The sequence below is a fragment of the Engystomops pustulosus genome, chromosome 2 (genome assembly GCF_040894005.1).
Source record: "Engystomops pustulosus chromosome 2, aEngPut4.maternal, whole genome shotgun sequence".
NCBI lineage: Eukaryota > Metazoa > Chordata > Amphibia > Anura > Leptodactylidae > Engystomops > Engystomops pustulosus.
The window spans coordinates 132,910,809-132,934,909 of record NC_092412.1 but is presented as its reverse complement, the minus strand read 5'-3'; the positions used below and the strand labels follow the sequence as shown (position 1 = coordinate 132,934,909).

The 24,101-nt window shown below is 38.2% G+C and overlaps 1 protein-coding gene across 5 annotated transcripts in view; it reads right to left on the bottom strand.

The window, feature by feature from the left end:
- Positions 1–23,841, bottom strand: part of LOC140118495 (CYFIP-related Rac1 interactor A-like) — a 48,321-nt gene extending 24,480 nt beyond the window's left edge. The window contains exons 1-3 of one of the 5 annotated variants that reach the window (XM_072136490.1): positions 23,661–23,841; positions 9,886–9,951; positions 9,288–9,368 (exon numbers count right to left, since the gene is read on the bottom strand). In XM_072136490.1, coding sequence (XP_071992591.1) covers positions 9,288–9,368; positions 9,886–9,951; positions 23,661–23,826 — 313 coding nt within the window. In that variant the 5' untranslated portion in view covers positions 23,827–23,841. Of the gene's footprint in view, positions 1–3,352; positions 3,433–9,287; positions 9,369–9,404; positions 9,573–9,885; positions 9,952–23,660 lie in introns of those variants that run through there. The other 4 variants (XM_072136493.1, XM_072136492.1, XM_072136494.1 and 1 more) reach the window with 4 other exon arrangements.
- Between the last annotated feature and the right edge of the window lie 260 nt (positions 23,842–24,101).

Here is a 24,101-nt window from a genome sequence, read left to right as displayed (position 1 = left end):
AGCAACATATGAAGTATGCTGTTATCAATACAGAAAAATGGAAAACAGTAAATTTTGGGGTTCAAAACGGTTTAAGTACAGAAATCAGAAGGGAATTTATATTTTTGCAATTATGTAAGATAGGAAAACTCAATAGACTTATTGACAAAAAATAACACAAGAGGGCATAAAAGTATTTCCTCCACTGCCCTATAAAAAGGCTCCAAAGCAGAAAAGCAGGATAGTTGTTTCAACAAAGTTGAAAGCCGTTCCGACCTAGTTGTTAAAGAATGTTGGGTACATTGGTTAACGTTGGTGAACAGACCATGAATTACCTACACAGACCACAATTAGTGCGGATCATTTTATATGCCGCCAAACAGTTCGATTAGTTTCATGTATATTACATTAAATATTATGTGTATCCAGGCAGGAGGCGTCTAGAACTTTCCATTATACAATTTTCCCAATAAACATATGTTTTTGCTCTAATATTGTATCCCTTTTTAGAACAAATATCACCATAATATTAACAAACATATCATTACATTCACACTGAGAAAGTTTAATTTGATTCTGAAAACTCCTTCTTGGTGCTTTAATTTTTGAGTCAGAAACTGTATAATCATTTTAAGATTTTTTTACCATTTTTCACGTACCTACTACAAACTCATTAACCACCAATGTGAATTCTGTTGCAACTTCAGTGGCATTGCTAGCTTCTATGCTAATCTAGGGCTAGGTATGGTATAACATTCTGCAACTACATTTGGTGGGACAGTTTAAAATCTAATGATCTGAAATGCTAGATCATAAGGCGATATCCAAATGCACAAAGAAAATGGTATTTTTTCCAGATGAACATATTTATATGTTTATTTCCATTGGGAAAGTTGGCTACTAGGAGCCACACTGATAAGAAACAAAAAGTTAATGTACAGCTGTTAAATGTTTCATGTTCTATACAGTTGTATACAAAAATAGACCGGCAGTATGAGGCAAAGCAGTGGCTGAACGTGAGCACTGGAGGGGGTGAGTATGAGAGGTTTATTATTGTCACAGATGTCCCAACCATATATAATAAAATTGGAGTGGTGGAATGCAGAATGTGTTTCTTTGCATTCCATTCTGCATATCTTTACATTTAGGGCAGGTGTTAGGGGCCTGAAATTATTGTTGAAATGATATGGAAGGAGGGGAGTCAAGTATAAGCTGAGGAAACTAATTTTAACACAAAAAACTGGTAAAGCCTATTGACTCAAGTATAAGCCTAGGGTGGGAAATGCAATGGTCACAGGCTCCACCCAGTATATAGTTACCAGTCCCCTTCCCCCAGTATATAGCCATTCAGCCCATGCCCTCTAGTATATAGATAGCCAGCCCCCTGTCCCTCAGCATAGAGCCAGCTTCTAGTATATAGCCAACAGCCCCTGTCTCCAGTATATAGCCAGCTAGCCTTTGCCTCCAGTATACAGCCAGCCAGCTCTTGCCCCTTAGTATTTAGCCTGCCAGCCCTTGTCCCCTAGTATATAACCAGCAGCCCCCTGTCCCCTGTATATAGCCAGCAGCCCCCTTGTCCCCAGGATATAGCTAGAAACCCCTGGTCCCCAGTATATAGCCAGTAGTCTCCTGGCCTAGTGTAAAGCCAGCAGCCGCCAATACATAGCCTGCCAGCACCCTGGCCCCAGTATCTAACCTGCCAGCTCCCTGCCTGAGGTATATCCAGCCTATAAGGCAAAAAACGAACACTGTACTCACCTTTTCGACACACACACACAGGTTCTCTTCTTTCTTTGGCGATGCTCCAGCTCTGCGCGGTGCCCTCAAATGCACCATGATGTTGCCCGCTTGCTGACATCATAGTGTGTTCCAATGGCAGCGCACACAGAATGATGTCAGCAAGGGGCTGACGTCATGGTGCGTGCGTCAGCATCACACAGGGACACGGAGCCAGAGCTTTGCCAAAGAAAGTAGACAACTTGAGGGGAGGACCTGAGGAGGGGCATCAGAAAGATGAGTACAGAGTTGTTGTTTTTTTATAGACTCAAGTATAAGGCGAATCTACCAAGCACACTTACATGCAGGTGTGTGCCCCCTCTGGCAAGATCTGCTCTTCTTTTAGCTTCCTATGGCCTTGTTTTTCCAAAAAAATGGCTTGAAAATTATGCAAAAGAGCCTGAGGGGGCACACACCTTCATGTAAGTGTACTTGGTTTACAATCATTCATCCTGGAAGTAGATGTCCTTTAACATGATTATAAATGATGCCCCATGTGCAGCATTAAAAATCGGTCCAGTTGATCTTAATTGGGTTGAATTGGTACTGGCACATGGATTTCTGCAAATGTAATTCTGATAAATAGGACAGTTTAAGACATTTCTGCAATGATATGTGCTGCTTGGGGTTTCACCATGAGATGGTTTATGGTGACTCAAAGTGAACCTGTCACAGGAATGTAATATTTAGCTGGTGACAGGTTCCAATAGCCCATGATATACTGATTTTAAAATTATGAACATTCTGAATACTGCCACTATTTTATAAAACATTATTTCACATTATGTGCCTGCGGCAGCTGCCCCCCCCCCCTTGAGATTCACCATGTGGTGCTCCGTGGTGAATCTCGAAGGGGCGGCTGCAGCAGTCTGTGTCTCAGTCTCCATCTCCTTATGTCTCTTCAGTCACAACTTCCTCTACTCCACACTCATCCAGCTTCCTCACCCCTCCCCTTTTCCTGTCATGTGCATTGAACAGGAAGTGGAAGGCGGAGGATGGTATGGAAGATGGTTTGGCCAGACCACACGCTGCTAGCAATGAACCAGGTAATGTGAGATAACCTTTAAATCTGTCTCTAAATGAGTCAGTCTGAAGGTAACTTTTTGGAAAACTATAAAGATAATGAATAACTGATCTAGTATGCTAAGAAAGGAAATGAAGTTGATATCACAGATCAGGATGTCTGAGGAATTCTACTGATTTCAGATGAGACAGACTGGTAGCTAACAGCTATTCCCCATAAACATTTGACTTTGAGTTTTCAACTGAAATAGGCTTGGTTCCTAGTTATCCACCATATGAACAGTCTAACTATACAAGTATGTTAGGTTTGGTAGTTATAATTATGCCCTCAAAGGCTAAACTGTTACAGAATATGTTTTTGTTTATAATCTCTTTTACTCTATTTTGGATAAGAAACTAAACTGTACCACAGGAAAACAAATGATGACAGCATAAATTATAGCTCTTTATATAAACCTTGAGAAATGAACTGTCACAGTAAGATGCAGTACTTCATGATGACATAAAATAAAACAAATATAAAATTAAAATGAACACAAAATAAAAAAAACATGGAAAAATAAAATGATCTCACGTTCAAAGTCAAGGAAAAAAGTGGGACACTGTTCTAGGTCGTTATAAGACAAGACTTTTAGAAGGTTCCCCATCTGACACCTGGAAAAAAAAGACAAAAATGAGGGAATGATGGAGGAAACATAGTAATAAGCAGGGGAAATTAAATGGGTTCTTCACAATTTGGAAACCAGGAGAATTTGGTGAAATTAAAATAAGAAATTTACATTGTGCTTAAAAGTGTAAATGGAAATTGATGAATGACTACCATTGCCAGTGATTCTGCAAAAATGCATCAGTGAAGACAAAATACATATAGATAGAGTTCAGGATGTTTAACTGTAGAACTTTAAACTATACTTTTCTTTACAGGTTTCTGCATTTTGGATATAAGCCACAATGTTTCCATTTCCTAAAAGCAAATAAACTAATATACGTAGTTTAATGAAAAAAATTGTGTAACTTCACATGGTACTGGTTACAGAGGATTTGTCATCAGATTTCACAATAGGATCTGCATTCCTGTATACATAGGTCTCTTAGACCTGGGGAAGCAAGGGTACTTACATTAAAACATTCTCAGAATGGCTGTATAATGCTAACATTAAAATAAGCAGTCCACTTAGAGATTGCCTGAATTCATGAGTACAATGGGGGGGTCATTTATTATACGCGCCCGTGTATGATAATGTCTCAGCCCTTTCTTTTTCACCCTTTTGTATTCTTCATGTATTAGGTGGCCAGCTGTGTAGCGTTTATTTCTACTCCAAGTCTTACCTGGCATAGAAATATTCCACAACTTTAACTATTGAAAGTTTGCATGCTACAGTTTGTGTGCAGGTGTGTGGCAGGAATGCCCCATGCCGGCCAACTCTATTACTGACGTTGCCCTGCCTTTACACCCCTTGTCCCCTTGGGAGGGAGCTGGCTGAAAGGTGGAAATAATTGCATGTGCTAGCAAATCGCTAGCATTTGCGATTATTTTCAGGGCTTCTATGCCAGTTTTCTGGTGTAGAAGCCCGGATAAATAACCCCCAATGTTTTTATGAGCCAAATTCATATCTATTCACCTAATCTGACATACTGCAGCTTGTTCTGAGGAATTACATTAAATAAATCTGGTTAGTTGGGCTACATGGAAGGGTTCATCAAACATCTAAAGAATGGTGCATGAAAAATTCTCATAAAATTTTCATCAGGGACCAGATTACATAAAGTCACAATCCCACTGAGAATATATCTCTATGATATTTATTTAAAGGGAACCTCTCACCAGATTTCTCACAAATACAGCTGGTGACAGGTTCTCATAGAGCCCTATTAAATAACCAACACCCTTCTTTTAGCTAAAAATTATTTACCACAGATCCCCATAAATCACCTTTATCCAGGGATATCTATAGCGAGTTAAAATGTTATAATGTCCTATAATGTCTTTCTTGCCCTTTCATTTATGTTTGGTATGTTTCCAATACCTAAAATGGCTGGGTGTTGCGCATTGCTCCAGTGCGTGTGCATCCTCCAGCGGTGGGTCTGCACTTCTGGTTCATGATGATACGCGTGTCATGCGTGTTGTGCGTTTTCCAGAACTCCGGATGCGGATACGGGGACCGCGGCAATGCGCACGAAGACACACCTGACCGCCTTTGAAAATTCGATAAGATTGGAGATGATAGGCTCTTCAGGCAACTCAGGCATACCATGCCAGGTATATAAATTATGTACTAGCCACACCACAGCACGCCCCCTTGGTGGTCTGGCTTTAATGACCTCTTTCTAGCAGTTTACTATGCAATGCCGGGGTGGATGAAATGACTTTAATATCTATTGTGTACTTTTGAATTGGACTATATTTGAATACTCATAATAGAATCTGTATGTATTTTACTAATTGACCACCACCTCATTTTCTGTTCCTGTGGATTTTAATAGTCTATGTTTTAGTGTTTATTGATTGTAATATTATATTTATAGAATTGGTGTTACAGTTTATGTATAATTTTTGATCCTATTTACTTGTATTGGTAATTACATCCCGAAAACAGATCAGATCAACTAAGATCCTGCAACACTATGAAATCATGTGGCGCAAAGTGTACATTATTGAGGCAAATTACACTAAGGCAGATGGCACCAGTTTTCAGATATCTGGGGCATTGTGTCAAGCCTCTGAGTCTCTATATCGCTTAAAACAGGAAATCTTAGTGGCATTTAACAGATAAATCAACAGCTGTCATACAGGCAGTCTATATACCACCTATGTCTGTAGATCTATCCAAATTTACCAAGTTAAAAGAAAAAAAATTTAGTAGAAACCAAGATATCTTAAACTCACTTTAATCTCTTACTTTTTAAGGAAATGTGTCAAAACAAGAAAAATACCTATTTTTTAAAACATGTTTTTATATTTTCCTGTTTCATGAAAAGAATTTTTTTCTATTTTTTGGCCACTAAGCCTCTTAACAGACTGAAACTTGGTAATTTTATTGGGTATTCTTTTCATTTACATGACAACCAAGGTTACAATTAATAAAGGAAACATCATCACAACATCCACTACTGACGCCCTGGACCCTATCTGTACAAAATATGCCAAGAAAACTCTTCATATACCTCAGTAAGTTGGCTCCACACTGTTGCAACATATAACCCATAAGGCTCTGTAAAACATGACTAAATGCTGTTAAAAGCACTAAGGCAAGATAACAGCCCCATAACCATGGACAAAAAATAAAATAATCTACAATCAGAAAATAAAGAAAAATTGGCGACACATTCGTTGCCATTAATGCCAATTCATTTTTTCAGCCTAAGTAAACAGTGGCTACCCAAAACACGCATATTATGCACTACTGTTGTTTGAAATGGATGATAATTTCACTTCAATGTGACTGCTGAGTGTCCTAGAACATGCTGTAATAGTGTTATGTTGGAACTTACAATGTGCACTCATACTGAGAGTTTATGTAAGAGAACTGTCTGAGAGTTAGTCTAGCTACATGTTGGCCAATATTTATTAATATATTAATTTATTTTTTAACACATTCTACTCACAAATAACATTTGTAGGGTACATTAACCATATATTCCATTATTAAAAGCCTTTATTAAAGTGTCATAAAAAGTAAAATAACATCTCTTTTGTATTTAAAGATGCAACAAATGTATCAAGATCTTTCAACATGTTGATACATTTTATTGCAAATATCAGCAACATTGCCTACAGCTAAAATTATTTTTTCAATATCAGCCATTATACACCCCCCATTGAATCTAGTGTATTAAATGCAAAATGATAAGCCACCTTTAATTTCTGAACAAATGCATAAAATGTGCATAAAATTTCATACCACATTTCAATATGGTACAATTCTCAGACAATACAAAGCTAAACTGTCTGCAAATGTGCAAGATTTATCACATTGTCTGCTGGTACACCTGGTCAGTATAGTTGGGTTACCTTAGACCAGTGATGGCTAACCTATGGCACTGGTGCCAGAGATGGCACTCGGAGCCCTTTCTGTGGGCACTCAGGCCATCACCAGAGATGACTCCAGGTATCTTCCTGCAGTCCCAGACAGCCCAGGACTTGCTGTGCACAGAGGTATTTTAAAGTGACAGGACTACCTGGGACTATTTTCTGCTTTATTGGTGTCCTCAGGGTGCTGGTATCAATGAAAACTGTGATAGAGAAGGGAGTATAAATCACACATTACATTTCTGTGTTGGCACTTTGCAATAAATAAGCGGATCTTTGTTGTAGTTTGGGCACTCGGTCTCTAAAAGGTTTGCCATCACTGCCTTAGACCATGCACCATTTAGCCAGTAAGCAACTTCCCTTTTCAATCAAGTCTGAAAATAAGGTCCAAAACCAGATGAATTAAGATGTTCCAAATCGATGTAGATGTCACTGCATTGTGTGCCACTCTGTGTGAGCCCTGTAATTGTGTATGTTCTACATTGTAATTGTTATTATACTGACTTTTTAATTCTCACACTTACAGATTCTGCATTATAAGGATGTGTACGGTGGAAATTAAAAAAAGGGTCATATATGATGAAGCAAGAATATATGTACATTGAATTAAGTAGGTGAATTTGCAGGCCTTCCTATACAGCGGTTTTCAAATATTGTATTGCATATTTCATGGTATTTAACATTACTTAGCTTTTTTCATTAACTTAAATACAAAAGTTCAATGAATTAACTAAAAATTATATATCATAATAAACCCCATAGGGAGATTTACCTGCTGCATATTTTTGATGGTCTACTGCTAGATCTCTTTTGTTAATAAGTTGATTAGTTGAATAAGTTGATTAGTTGTTAATCAGTTGCATTAGCTACAACTGATTTCTTAAGTACTATGGCATGCAATTCTTACAGTTTATATCTAACATAATATTCAGTCATGTAAAGAACTCATATTACAATGAAATACAAGTCCATATACACAAATCACAATGATCTCAAGAAGCATGCCAAAGTGGACTAGAAATACATCCAGTGTGCAGCTGCACCTGGAGGCCCTCAGCAGTCCCAATTCTAACTCTATCTGTTCCCTTAAGATGTGTGAGTGCAGAGGCAATAACGTAATAATGTCTGCGTATGCTATAAGTACATGAGTGTCTGCTCCTATCTTGCATTTGCTGTATGGGCACATTAAAGTAATACTACTCCTGAATCCTGCATATATGGGTACAACACAATACTACTCCTCCCACCCAACAAATATGGGAACAGAAAAGTTAATTAATACATATCCTACATATTCAGTATGTTCATATACAGTTTCTTAATATAGTGTGACCAAACTTTCCGTGTATTTCCTTCTCCTACTGATACACATCAATTTAATGTTTCCCTTTTTTAGAAACTGTTTACACTTTCTGCTCCCTGCAATTTTACCTATCATCCTAAAAGTCTGCTAATTGTTTATAATCTTTAAGTTACAACTATAGCATTAAAATTTATGATAGCTTTTATTATAAGGCCCTCAATAATACTACTGTGAGAAGCAAATTAAACCATTACAATACGATATGTGAAGTTTGTTAATATTAAAGAGGTTGTCCTGTTTCAGAAAATAATGTTATTATTCTACAATTTTCTAATATACTTTCTATATCAATTCCTCATGGTTTTCTAGGTCTCTGCTTTCGCTCCTTAGACTGTTTACTTTAAGTAGATAGGTGCATGGCTAGTTATAACACACAGGCTCTGATGACTCTCGGTGATACTATTGCGTTGCGCACCTGTGTGACATCACATGACCATAGTCAGATTTCTGTGTATGGAATGAAAACAAGCAGAGACCTGGAAAACCATGAGCAATTGATACAGAAAGTATATTGAAAAAATTGAATAACTTTTCAGTTATACAAATATTATGATATACTTGCCAAAATTGGACAAACCTTTACATATTTCTTGTTTTGTATTTATTTACATGTTTTTTTTCTATTTGTGTTTAAAGTTTAATTAAAAAATATGCTGGTTTCCTGTCTTCAGAGAGCACTAAACTGTAGGTCAGGGACACAGTTACAGCGTAACAGTTAGGGCACATGATTGTAATCCTACTTGTTATAATGACACAACTCTGATTTTTGGCGAATGCTTGATGATAAAGATATTTGATTATAAAGAAAAATATGAACATATAGCAAAAGCTCTGTTGCATTATTGTTACTATATAATAACTGCTATTGTAACCTCTAGCATCTTGCATAATTGGAATTTATGATAAGCCATAAAGTTATACCACCCAACACAGTGTATCTATGCTTTTCTCAGCAAAAGGAGCTGCAATGAAACTGTAGAAAGCAGAAATGCCACAGATGTTATATGTAAGTAACCGCTCATCTTCCTCTCGCTTTCACCATATATCTCAAAATTTTCCAAGTAGTTCTCTCTTTGTGCAAAAGCTCTCAAGTAATAAGATGGAAAGGCAACTTACTTTCAAAATCCAAGAAAAAATGTGGACAATTCTCTAAGTCTTTGCCCAGAACCTTAATGAGATTTCCCATGACCCGTCCACCTAAGAAAGATCAGATTATAGTTTAAAATGACTCACATGTATCATTCCATTGTCTTAAGTTGTAAGTGTGTATTGCAGAGTTTCTCAAAGATTTTCAGAAAGCTGTCTGTCAGATCTGTCAGGCTTACATGATGGTTTAGGTGTAGGCTTCTCTCATGCTTTCTTCACGGAAATGCAGCTTTTTGTATTACCACTTCTGTTTTTGTCTATTTCTGAGCAGCAGGAGGAAGCTGGGAGTTAGTACGTATTTTTCACACTTCCTGTGTGAGATATGCTATGATCAGTGTGCTAAATGTTATATGCAGATAGCTATCTATTAGTGTCCTCTATTACAGTGGATGGTGATTTCAGACATTTATTCAACAGCCTAAATTATGGAAGCACCTCTTAAAGGGAAATGTCATTATTGACAAATGATATAAAGAAAAACCTTCATATGCTAAACTCCTGATTAGGCCTGTGTAGTGTGTCATTTGTGTTTTTGCTCAATAAAAGTTATCTAATGTTATTTCCTCACCAGTTACAGCTCTATGACCGGCAGCTGGAGAGCAGATACCCGGATTTACTTCATTAGCACACAGATCTGAAAGTTAAAAACATGTAAGGTCAATTAACTGTACATAGGAAAATAGCATCAGTACTTTTCAATTATTTTAATGTCTTTTACATGGAATATAATATTTAGCCATGATAATCATTTAAAATAAGTATTAGTTTACAGGAATATTACTAGCCATAGTTCGAAATAACGCACAGACTCTATACCAGTATTTTTGGTATGTGACTGGGTTCAACATTGTGGCCTCTTTGTAGCCAGCAATTGAGTGCCTTCTGTGGAACATTTTTTATGGTGAGCACCATGCATCAATGGTTATTGTATAATACAAAAGCAGATAAAGCAAAAAAGATATATCTATTGTGGAATCTACGGTATTTCAAACATTATATGGAACCTAGACATTATTTATTTTCCATGCTCTCTTGGACGATCAAATGGACAATCAAACATATTTGACAACACAAGGGACATCTACCACCAAGATGAAGGATTGTAAACCAAGCACACTTACATGCTGGTGTGTGCTCCCTTTGGCAGGATCTGCTCTTCTTTAATTTTCTTGTGTCATGGTTTTTTTTTTTTAAAAAAGGTTCAATTATGCAAATGAGCTTGCGGGGCTCTAAGCTCCATAGGTTTCAATGGAGCCTGGAGCCTCTCCAGGCTCCATTGAATTTGAAGCCTTTTTTTGAAGCCTTTTTTTGAAGCCTTTTTTTCCTTAAAAACCAGGGCATAAGAAGCTTAAAGAAGACTGGATCCTGCCAGAGGGGACACACACCAGTTTGTCAGTGTGCTTAGCTTACAATCCTTCATCCTGGTGGTAGATGTCCTTTAAAGAGTAACAAAACCTTTGGAGTAAATGTTTTAATTTCAGAAATTAATGAAGTAGGGGATAATAGTAAACTTGGCAATATGCTTCTTTCTTTTACAAAGTTGACTACAATTATCTGCACTATTGATGTATGCAATTTTGTCAAAAGTTTAGTTACACTTTCATTATTGAATTTTTCTCTCCAATAATTGTTGCGTAGTACCAGCCACTATGTGTATCTCCTCTCTCTTTTTATTTTTTTTTAACTCTATGTTTATTAAATTGAAAAAGAAACCAAAGCAGAGATAGTATAGAGAGTAGTACATGGCTGTTTATATACACCAGGCAGCCTCAACACAGGAGGTTCAGTAAAGGAGGTTTTCTTCTAAATCATGTTGCTTTAATTGGGCACTGCTACTGTTGGACACCTTATCACTTTCTCAACCCTCTGCCATTGATTCTGGTAGTAACATGAAATACATCCCTCTGTTTATTTATATTGCACCCCTCTGTGTGTTAGTTCTGTTATAATCTCCAGAGTTAAGGAACAAAATAAACTACTAATAGAAATTTGTCTTTGCAGGCCACTTTTACAGATGTATGAAGTCTTAAAGGCCACATCAGGCTTCATAAACATAGAGGTAGAGGGAGCCTCCTTTTTTAAGGGAGTCATAGCCCCCAGTGGAGCATGCATGTCATTTAATAGCATGCATTTTAGACTCATTTCGTCCGTAACGGTGGGCAGCAATGGCAAATCTCCATAAGGAGTTTAGTTTCTTCCCTGACACATGGCAATGGGCTCAAACCTAGACAGGACAGATCCCTGTAATGTACTGAGGAAATGTAATATTGAAACAGTTCTGAATTCAGTTGGTAGTCTATCCCTTTTGGAAAATACTATTGATATGGTTATTTTCTCACGTCATGTCATGTCACTAGGCTTCTTGAAAGTCAGGCATAGTTTTCCTTTTCCAACTGTGGAAAACGTATTTTGGTATTGTTCTTTGCTAACGATAGAAGAAGTTTGAGATTAATGCTGGGGATAAGTGGAATGCTCACTGGGTAGTAAGGATAAGGAAGTACGATACAGCATTAGCAGAAGCCTAAGAATCAGAATGCAATTTGCAATTCTAGATGAGTTGATGGCAGTAAAGGAATATATTTGTTTCTGGGCAAATAAAAATGTTACAGTGAGTTTTATAAATAAAGGAGGCGTTATGGAACATAACCTTCTGTACATAACTCTTTTGGTAACTGAAGGTTATAAAAGTATAATGGAAACCTATAGAACTGAGGTGAACCGGGCCTTATAGCCACCAAAGCTATTTAACCACATAGGTGCTTTAAGCCCATACTTTTTCAGATACATTATAAAGGAGTTTTCTGGGCTCACTGGAAAACATGTGGCCAAGGAAGAAAAAACATTTTTACTCACCCTCCTCTGGCTCTGTATTAAAGTATTGTGGTCCCATTGTGTGTTTACGGTACTGATTTGACCAGTAGTGCAGTACATCAGTGACTGCTGTCACAGGAGTAAGAAGGCTGACATTCAGCAGTGACATTTCCATTCTTGGCCTACCAACAGCTTTCAGTGAGCTCATAAAAGCTCTTCAACCTCAGTGGTGTAAAAACCTCCTCCTTTTTGCATCCCTTTTCCAGACAATGGCAGTTATGGTAAATCTATACAAAATGCAATACATTTCTTACTTGTATACTGTGCATGTGAAATCATGGCTTGAGAGACTGTGAAACCACTACATTATTTATTGTTATTGCACTCTATGCATGAATAGGGAATTGCAAAGGATACTAAAGCTTTATACTGAAACCCCTAGCTCTGTTCTGTAGTCAGTTCTTCCTATTTGAAGGTACACTTCCTAGCATGTCACAGGACAGTAGCAGCTTAGTGGAAGTGGCCAGAGAGGGACCAATGCCTTCTTTATTCACAACTCTCACTTCCCCTTTTACACAGACAGCCCTAAGTGTTTTGTTTCTTTCTGATTTAAAAACATGAACTGGATTTATAACTATCATAAATTTTGCTACATAGAAGGACACTTACTAATAGGAAACAAGAATATGTACAGTACAGCAGTTCTTTTGCAATTCCGTCATGTTATATATTTAGCTTTTTTTTACTAACGGACTGCAGGTATATTATCTGAAAACATGCAGAGCCGGGACTTGCATTTCTTGGAAATAAGAAGTGAGATTAATTGTTTAAAGGGAACCTGTCACCACATTTTCTCACTGCCACCCTTCTTTTAGCTAAAAATTGTTTCCTTCATATTCCCATAAATCAATTTTATCTTAAACTACCTGAATCATAGGGGGCGTGTCCTGCTCGACGACTCCCATGCTTTTGCTTCCTCACTTTTCAGCAGTTCATGTCATATGACCGGGGTACTGCTGTCAAAGGTCCTGTTCGCTTTACATTTGCAAAATGTACCCCATGTATGTATCTGATGACATGAAATTACAGCAGTCTCCATGGATTTCTACTCCTCTCCATCCTGCATGGAGGCTGCTGTGATTACATGTCATCGCATACATACAGTATGGTACAGTACCGGTACAGTTTGATAATGTTAGGAGTCTAAAGGACCTGAGAGGATGTCACTCCGGTCACATGACATGAACACAACAGAAGGCAGAGCTGTAAGTCAAAATTTTGGGACGTGGTTCACTGGCAGCACAGAAGAGAGAAGAGTCAAAGCCAGAAGACATGAATCCAAAAAATGGCTGTAATTAAGGTACAGTACCCCACTGGCAGCTAATTTTAGTTTATAGGGGGAGTAACACTTTACCAGCAGGTTTTGTTAGTCAGGGTGGTAAAATTCTGGTGACAGGTCTTCTTCAAGGGCTTGCCCCAGTAGGAAAATATTTGTCCATACGGACCCTCTCAATAAACTGAATAAAATGCAGTTATTTCTGTTTTCATCCCGTCCAAGGTTAATACGGTTAGAGTCAATGGGGCACATTTACTTACCCGGGCGAGTCGTGATCCCCAATCCACACTGTCCGACGATGATGCACTGTGTCGCGATCCACATAGACCGTGCACCCGATGTCGTGTATGTGTTGCTCCCCGCTCAGGTCCCCCGGAGTTCACCTTCTTCCTGGTGCATGTAAGTGCATGTCTTGCAACACAATTTAACCCCTTAACGCTGAAGCCACTTTTCACCTTCCTGACACGGCCCATTTTTTCAAATCTGCCCTGTGTCACTATAAGTGGTTATAACTTTGAAACGCTTTAACATATCCAAGTGATTTTGAAATTGTTTTCTCGTGACACATTGTACTTCATGTTAGTTACAAAATTTTGGTGGTATGTTTTGCATTTATTTATGAGAAAATCAGATTTGGTGAAAATTTGGAAAAATTCTCAATTTTTTCGAAATTCAAAATGTTGTACTTTTTCCACACATGAGTCATAACACCAGAAAACGTAATAACTAACATTCACCAAATGTCTACTTTATACCTCCGTGGTTTTTTATACTATCATTTTTGTAAGCTGTTATGGGGCTTTGAACGTTAGGTGCGATTTTTCACATTTTCATAAAAAAAAGCAGAATCCTGCTATTGAGGGACCCTCTCAGGTTTGAAGTCACTTTGAGAGGCCTAAATAAAAGTAAAACCCCATAAATTACCCCATTATAGAAACTACACCCCTCAACGTACATAAAACAACTTTTATGAAGTTTGTTAACCCTTTAATTGGTTTACAGGGGTTAAAACAAAATCGGATCCAATTTTGAATTTTTTTTTTTTTACTAAATTAATTTGTTTTTCATAAAATGTACAAATTATAAAATACCAAAACGCTCCACAAAATTTGATACCCAATCTCTCCCGTGTATAATAATACCCCATATGTTGTGGTAACCTGCTGTATGGGCACACGCCAGGACATCGAAGGGAAGCTGCGCCATTCAGAGCAGATTATGCATTGTCACTTTATATTGGCTATACAATCTTTATTTTTTTGGCAATTTGGACATATAAGGGCTTATTTCTGCGACATGAGATGCACTTTACAAATACTTCATTTTAGTGGGTCTGTAGCTTTTTGATGAGATTTTATTAACTCTTTAATGTATGGAGGAAAAGAAAATTGTCAATTTTGGGTTCTTTTTTTTTGTATATTTTGGCGGTCATACACTAAAAATACTATAATATTTTTATTCTCTAGATCACTACGATTACGGTGATACCTCATTTATATAGTTTTTAAAAAATATATTTTTATATATTTTACAGGAAAAAAACGAATATAAAGAAAATCTCATTTGTTTTTGCATCGCCATCTTTTCGGAGATATAACTTTTTTTTGGTTGACAGTGCTAGTTTAGGGCTTATTTTTTACGTGTTGAGTTGTCCTTTTCAGTGGTACCATTTTGGTGCACATAACTTTTTTATATCACTTTTTGGAACATTTTTGTGAAGGGATTTTATGAAAATTTACATTTTTGGCGAGTTTTTCACTTTTTGTTTTTACGGCGTTCACCGTACGGGTCCAATAATGTTTCTGACGCGGCGATACCAAATATGTGGGCTATTTTGGTGATTTACAGGTTTTTTCACTTTATTAGATGTGTATAGGGAATGTTTGTGTTTAGGGGACTTTAACTTTATTTAATTAATTCTTTTTATTCAAAAGTGTGTTGAATTAGTGTTTTTTACCTTTTTTCTTTACTTTTACAGGTTAGCTTGAACAAGTGATCCACTGATCACTTGTTCAAGCAATTCTTCACCTAATACAGTGTAATACAGATGTATTACACTGTATTATGTGACACACTGAGCATGCTGCGGCCGGCTCCCAGAAGGAGGATCGCGCAGCCCCGGGCACTGGCGGTCCCGGGGCTGCAATCGGAGCAGCAGACCCCCCGGTAAGCGCCGTGGGGGGGGGGGTCAGGTTCCAGCTAAATGCCCCTGACACGCTGTGATCAGCAAAATCTCCGATCGCGGGTGTTAGAGGCAGGTGTCGGCTATATAGCCGACACCCGCAGCTTCTGGCGCCGGCTCCGTTCAGGAGCCGGCGCCAGAAACTTGACGTACTATTACTGCATTTTGCGGGAACGCACCTCCCGCCATGCAGTAATAGTACGTCAAATGTCGGGAAGGGGTTAAAATCCCGCCCTTCGTCCGAATCAGTCGGAGCACCCAACGGCCTGCGCCCCTGATTTGTGTCTCATGAAAGCCGGCACCAATGCGGCAAAATCGGATCGCGTGCGACACAAACCCCTTTCAAATGCGCAAATACTTGACAAATACAATACAATGCGTAATACCCGACGAAAGTGCGGTCAATGGACCCTTAGTAAATGAGCCCAAATATGTTATAGGAACCCCAAATCGGCACAACCAAGACCCTTAATCAGTGACATTGAATGAAAGATGAGAAAGCTAAGGCTTTTCAGAACTTTATATAAAAAAAAAAGAAAAAAAAATATCGGTTCTGAAGGCCCAAACTGACTATGTCCTGAAGTGGTTAAGAGATATGTATATCTGAATATGGTACATCATCTGGCCTCTATGCACATGTTTCTCAAATGACAAGTCTGTCAAAGAATAAAAAATTATTTATGCCAGTTTATTTTGTACAATATGATGAATTTGTTGTGCTAGGAGAGGCCATGGCTCTTTTGCTCAGCTGTTTGCAATGAAATTTGTGACTCTTACAAAACTTTGTTTAGGAGTATTATGAATTCTTCTAATTAGTTTTTGGAGGTGTCCTGGTGTACACATTTTTAATTGCCCCCAGAGTACACAGCCATCTTGCTTTTCTGTCTGACGTTGTGGAGCTGAGCTGTTTTCTACTCTCTGCCTTTAGACCCTGCATTCCAAGACGAGCTGTCACTAATGCACACACTCACTTCCTGCCGGCAAACAACAGCAGCAAGCGAAAAAAATCTACGTGCAGATAAGTTCTTTATCCTGGGGAAGAGAAAGGGAGGCACACCATATCTAGCAGTGTGTTATGGAAGAGCAGAGATGTAGCAGGGCAGTGTCATTGTGCGTTATATTCAACTCATGGATCTCATCTACGATCTACGATCCTCATCTCTCTTTTTCTATGTGTCGGATACTAATAGAATGTTCAGAAGTTAAATGAAATGGACCCTGATAATCTAAGCACATTGTCAGCACAGCATCTCACAGCACTACAGGGATCATAATGTGCCTGGTTAGAGAGGCCCTGCCCACACTCTAGGACAGTGGTGGCGAACCTATGGCACGGGTGTCAGAAGTGGCACTCTGAGCCAATTCTGTGGGCACTCAGACCATTGCCCAGGGCAAGGTTCACCAAGTATGACCAAATCCACCAAATGTTCCTGCAGTCCCAGGCAACTTAAGAGTTGCTGCTCTCAGCGCTATTTTAAAGTCACATTTAATTGGCTGTTAGGAACTGCAGGAAAAGTGAGAAGGTGTTGACAGAACTGCAATATCTTTGGAGGTCTTCCTGCTGGAACCACCATTCATCCTCTACAGAGAGGGCCTGGAGAGAATCTATAATGTGTATGAATTTGTCCTCCTTCTTTCAACTATATTGATGGCCTCAGGGGGGCTGATACGATTGAAAAATGTGGAAGAACAGGTAGCAAGAAGTTACTGCTTAAAAAGCCATGTTGGCACTTCATGGCAAAAAAGTGGATTTTGCCTGTAGTTTGGGCACTCTGTCTCCAAAAGGTTCATTATCACTGCTCTAGGATTTTAACACCTTGCCGACAGTGGACGAACTATATCGTCCTCGTACGGCAAAGGGTGTATGGAGAGAGCTCACAAGCTGAGCTTTCTCCATACACACCGGGTAATGGCTGTATAAAACAGCCAACACCCGCCTGTCACTGCCGCTGTCGGTGCTGGCACCGATCGCGGCAGTTAACTTGTTAAGTGCCGCGGTCAAACCCGACCGCGACACCTAACTTACCATTAGATGCGCACCGCCAACTTGGATGGCCGATCGGCGCCCCCTGGAACGTCATCGGAAAAAAAGTAAAAGTTTAAATCACCCCCCTTTCCCTAGAACTGATACGAATATAAATAAACAGTAAAAATCACTAACACTTTAGGTATCATCGCGTCCTAAAATGTCCGATCTATCAAAATATATTAGCGAATTTTCCCAGCGTTTAACCCCGTAACGGAAATTGGTGCCCAAAGCCAAAAATGCCACTTTTTGCCATTTTGAAAAATATAAAAAATTCTATAAAAAGTGATCACAAGCCCATACAGTCCTCAAAATGATAGCATTAAAAACGTCATCAAAAGTCACAAAAAATTACACCACCCACAGCTCCGTGCACTGAAGTATGAAAAAGTTATTAGTGCCAGAACATGGCAAAATGAAGAATTTTTTTTTGTACAGATGGTTTTAATTTTTTTATATGTATGAAAACATTATAAAACCTGTACATTTTTGGTATCCTTGTGCTCGTACCGAACCAAAGAATAAAACAGACATGTGATTTGGGGCGCTCAGTGAAAGCTATAAAATCCAAGCCCACAAGAAAACGGAGCAAAGGTGTTTTTTTCATAATTTTCACTGCATTCTGAATTTTTTCCCCCTTTCCAGTGCACGGCATGGAATGATAAATACCATCACTATGAAGTGCAATTTGTTACGCCGAAAACAAGCCGAAACAGAGCTCTGTACATGGAGAAATAAAAAAGTTACAGATTTTTGAAGGTGGGTAGTGAAAAATGAAAATGGAAAAACTAAAAAGGGCCACGTCCTTAAGGTGTTAAACCGACCATCAATGAGTGATAGGAGATAAAATAGCAATAAAACTGAGTAAAATTGCAAAGTAAGGAGTCAAAAATGATCTTTTTTAAGCTTATACACTATGAGCTAACAAAACCTGCAGTAGTAGAAAAAGTGTATAGTGCTCACCCCGTTTAAGTTGCTTCTTCCTTCAAATAACATTTATTCAAACATACTCACATATGTGAGGTGTTGTAGTCCTCCCTCCACCATGTTTATGCTTGTAAGTGAGTATGTTTAAATAAACGTTATTTGAAAGGAGAAACAACAAAAAAGCGGGTGGGTGCCATTAACTTTTTCTACTAATGCAAGTTTCATTGGATGTTTATTCATGAATAGAGCACAACCCATGAAGCCACCAGTATCCAAGTTTGAACTAATGTGCTTTTTGGTTATCGCTGCCCACAGCCATTAAGCATTGCCATCTATGTGGTTTTTTTTGAATAAGTGAATTCTACTAGCTAACACACTATGATGAGCCCCTTGTCCAAAGCTGTCAAGTTAATATAAAACAACTACTGTAGGAAGTGAGTCTGCTTTCCTAGGTCATATTCACTTTAGGATATAAGAAATTGAAGTAATTTGCTATAAACAGAGACATTCTAAATGTATACATTGACTCCAGTGCATGTTAAACATGTTTAGGTTTAAAGACGTGATCTGTTTTGTAGAGGGGCTAAGGTGCCACACTGAATGTCAACATGATAGATATTAGTGTTATGACTACCCTGACCATACACTAACACAAGAACACAACTATTCCACTTGTTTACAATTCTTCATTGCCAGGTTTGTTTCTGCTGTCCACTTTTAGATTTCTATGTAATTCACTTTTCAAAATGAGGTATTACATTAAAACTGATTTGTTAAACCAAATGCTCCACTTATGGTACATAATTATATATAATCGATATATAATCTACCCAAAATATATCTAAAGCAGACACAGAGTCACTTGACCTGTCTGGGAAGTTTAAAACAACTAGATTTATTTAGCCTGAAAAAGAGACTACTAGGGAACATGATTAATTTATATAAATATATGAATGGTCCATACAAAAAATATGGTGGTAAGTTATTTCACATTAAATCAAATCAAAAGATGAGGGGGCATTGTCTCCGTCTGGAGAAATCAAGGTTTAATCACCAGAAGCGACAGGGCTTTTTTACTGTGAGAACTGTAAATCTGTGGAATAGCCTGCCTCAGGCGCTGGTCACAGCAAGGACAGCAGAGAGCTTCAAGAAGGGTCTAGGTGCCTTTTTACACCTAAATAAAATTGATGGTTATGTTCTATAGAATTGTTTCCCATAAATCTCTTCCTCATCCAATCCCTTCCCCTCCTTGGTTGGACTTGATGGACATGTGTCTTTTTTCAACCATATAAACTATGATACTATGAAAAATAGTTTTGATATGTAAAGTGTTTCCTGAGATGTTGTCAGTGACCATTTGTCATGAAGAGGTTAAAAAGGACTGGATTTATTCATATTGCTGACAAAGTAATTTTTAAAATAAACATGCCTTTGGCTATTCGAACCGGTCTGCAGTTAAAAATGAGCTTACTGATGACAGTTGAAAACTCTGTTAATGAGAAAAAAAATCAAAATTCCGAGTGGACAAGGCTACATGGTCAGAATTGTAAAACTATGGATATATAACATCAAGGCCAATGTCAAGGTCAAGAGATTATATGGAAATATGAAAACCCATTGATGGTAATCCTTATTGGGCTTTCATGTTGGTACAGTTGGCTATGTGTTTACATCCTGGCACAATGATGATCTTTGCCATAGTCACATCAAAGTAGTCAACTATTGACAAATTATATTACTATGGAAAAAACATTACTGTGTCCATCAGCTTTTAGTCAAGAATCCTTATCAGATAGATATATACACATATGTTATCCAATCCATGACTGCAGCCGTTTACCAACTCCTATTTGCCATTTCTCTGTTGTCCTGTGCACTCCTGTGGGGTAAGTGCTCCCCTCTGGTAATCTGTCCTCCACTAATCCAAGTGGACCACTGGTTATAGAAGACATCTTCAGAAGGTGTAGAGAAGGTGCCTGGAGTAAAGTGTAGATCCTGCTAAGATAATATGCATTCTTGAATGTTTGTGCTGTCTTCCATGTTCCTCACCTTGGCTTGTTCTGGGACTTAGACTTTCTGGGGGGCATTTAGCAGGCTCGCCCCAAGTACACTTTAACTCTAACCATACTCAGTTTCACTTGGTGGCACACCTGGCACTTGCACTGGCATCTCTTGAGTATCTAGGTAAGTTGCTATCGACACTGGTTCTACTTCAAGTGTTAGTGGCCTGTAAGGGTTTTTTTAAACCATATCATTGAGTACCTACTAACTATGTTATTTTTATGTACTTTTTCCTATTTGCACAAATCATCTGAAAAATAATTGGTCTGTTTTTGCACCCTCTTTAATACTACAGCAAAACCATATAAGGTTCCTTACAGAAATGATTATGGATCATGTCAGCTATATATGTTTGGGTAGTAAAACAAAGTATCTAGATAGCTTCTATGCTGTATAAACAGGTAGGGTTGGTTTGGATATATACCAGAACTTTTTTGGCAGCTAAATTTCGGGGACACTGTTTCTTTCAGTGTAACACTAAGAATACTAAAGTATGTGTTATCATACAACACAATTCAATGGCAGATGTATCTAAAATATATTGTCACACAGTTGCATAAAACTTTTTTTTTCATGAATCAGATCTCCATACCCTAAACTTGATATAAATGGGTTAGGTGAAAGATGATATACAATAAATACATTCTTACTAAGGTTTTATCACAGTTTGTAAAACATGTATGATTTTTGTTTGAAAAACCTAATGGAGTTCAGGTCTTGCACCCTCTGTGATCTAATTTCAAGCCAGTTAACACTGCACAGTTTTTAACTTGGTGAATATGTGAAACATACATGACCTGTATATCTGTAAAAAATAAATATAAATATGTAAATATAAGAATTGTGGACGGCATTGGAGTGTGGCGTAAGTGATGGTTAACAGGTAGTGACATACATTCCTTTATTGTTATGCCAGGAAAGGAAAGTGATATTTTCCCCTCAGCACTCTCTCTCTCTCTATATATGTATAGCTGTAATGCCATATAGCAGTGGTGGCGAACCTATGGCACGGGTGCCAGAGGCGGCACTTGGAGCCCTCTTTGTGGGCACCCAGGCCATCTCCCCAGTATGAAGTTCACCAGACAAGACTCAAAGAATCTTCCTACAATGATAGGCGGATTTGCCCTCCTCCTTTCAACTGGGTTGGTGTCTTTAGGAGGCTGAACAATTGAAAGTTGTCAAAGAACAAGGAGAAATAAATTACTGCTTAAATTGCTGCGCTGGCACTTTGCAATAAATAAGTCGCTTTTGGTGGAAGTTTGGGCACTCAGGCTCAAAAAGGTTCGCCATCACTGCCATATAGTAAGGGAATATATCAGCTCTCACACTATTGTTCAACCTGATTTTATTAGTATGTGGAAAATCTTAACCAGAACCTGATTCTTCTGCTAAATCATTCCGTTACTATTAAAATGAACCTGTCAACATCAAAATGCAGTGTAAGAGAGACAGCATGTAAAAGCATGAGTAGCTGAGCATTTTGATGTACAGATTTGTTGGAAAAATTCAGTATAACTTGTGGTACATTTTTCTCTCATTATGATGAGAATTGAAAGGCGGGCCAATCGATTACTATACTACACACTGTCTCTATATGTACCCTCTTACACAGAGGGCTGTCTGTCACTGATAGGACCTCCTTCCTCTGAGTATAGAACCAGCTGAAATTTAAAATACATATTTTACTGATTCTCTTCTCACAACGTTATACTGTATATGAGATTACACTGCATTTTTATGCTGACAAGAGCAGTTAACATAGTCATGACCCTTTAGAAATGTAAAAAAAGGTCTTACATTTTTGAATGGTATCTAAGAGCGAAACATTATGATACTGTGATGGTATATGGACACAATATAGAACATAGCATCAATGGCACATAAAGTGAAATGAAATATTCTTTTAACAGAAGAATTCATTTGCATTAAACTACAAAGTATTATTAACAATTAAATTTAAAATTTATTTTACAGTTGAAATTTCCTTTAACATCTTTAAATCACCACCCAGTAAGACAAAATACTTCCTTTGTTCCAGCCTCAAATACTGCAGAGCCTGTCCATGTTGTAACACCCTTATGCCGACCATTAGAGGGTTATTCCACTTTGTGGATGCTATGTACCACTGTACTGAGCTGCAGACAACTCCCAACCTTCCTCTCTACTGCCTCTCCCATTGAATCAGCTGTGCCTTACACAGAGCTAATCCATTATCCAGCATCACTAGAGGGAGCGAAGACTGTAAGGAGGGGTTGAAGCACAGTGCGGCAGGAGAAGTGAAGGAGAGAAAAATGGAGGGAAAAGAAGGCAGGGGAAAAGAACCAGAAAGGGAAAAAGCTGGGGGTTAAAGATGGAAAGGATGGAGCAGACACTAGGTGTTAGGCATGACCCCCATGTCACTAAATTACATCAATTATATGAATACATGTTTACAATTTTCATATAATTTTTTACCTACAGATGTTTTCAAGATAAAATGTACAGCCACAAGTACATAAATTGTAGAACAAATCATCTACAAATAGACTTTGAACCATTTCTATTCCACTAGGCATCCATTTTTAATGCACACCTCACATCATACAAAGCCAGATGTGATAAGATCTTTGTGTGAAAGCACCTTCTGTTCCATTGAAAATCTTGTAAGTCACATATTGTTGCAGAATGAATGACCTTACTGACAGCATGTTACATAAAGCTTACATATAACATGCACCATATTTTCTACAGCGATGTAGAACCGGCACATCCCCTGTGATAGGCACATCTGTAAATTACATAATAATGTAAGTTTTCAACACATTATTCTATCCACCTAAGAGAAATACAGGTACATATCTGTCTATCTATCTATCAATTCATTCATTCACCTTTTTTTCATCTCATATAATAATGCAAAATAATGACACCATAGATTCCCACAAAAATATACAGAAAATTGACCAATGACCATTTTGTCCCCTTGTGCCCTTTCCACACACAGTCACACACAGCACTCACCGCACAGCCATCTGCAGGAGCGTGTGAGGATAGGATAGTCAGCAGCACAGTGTGGCTGTGTGTGTATGTGTATGTCTCTGTACCAAGGAGTCCTGCAGCTGCTAACTGTGCAAAATACATTACAAAAGCAGACACCCTCCCCCCAGACCAACTGTGACGTATGCATGGGCAGATTAACCTGCTGTATGCTGACAATTGGTGGATTACCCCCATGTAGAGCATCAGCACCTTGGAGCGCTTTCTTAAAATAGCAGCAGAGCAGCCCTTTAACCCTCTATATGTAAACTGTTATTACTTATGGAAAATTCTGCATTCCTGCCTGAAGAGATGTCACTGAGCAGTTTGTTACTTATTCCCTACTGTTCCTGGCAACATGATTTTTGTCATTGACAAAAGGAATTCTGTGGATTTAAAAAAAAAAATGCTTTAAATCGTATTTTT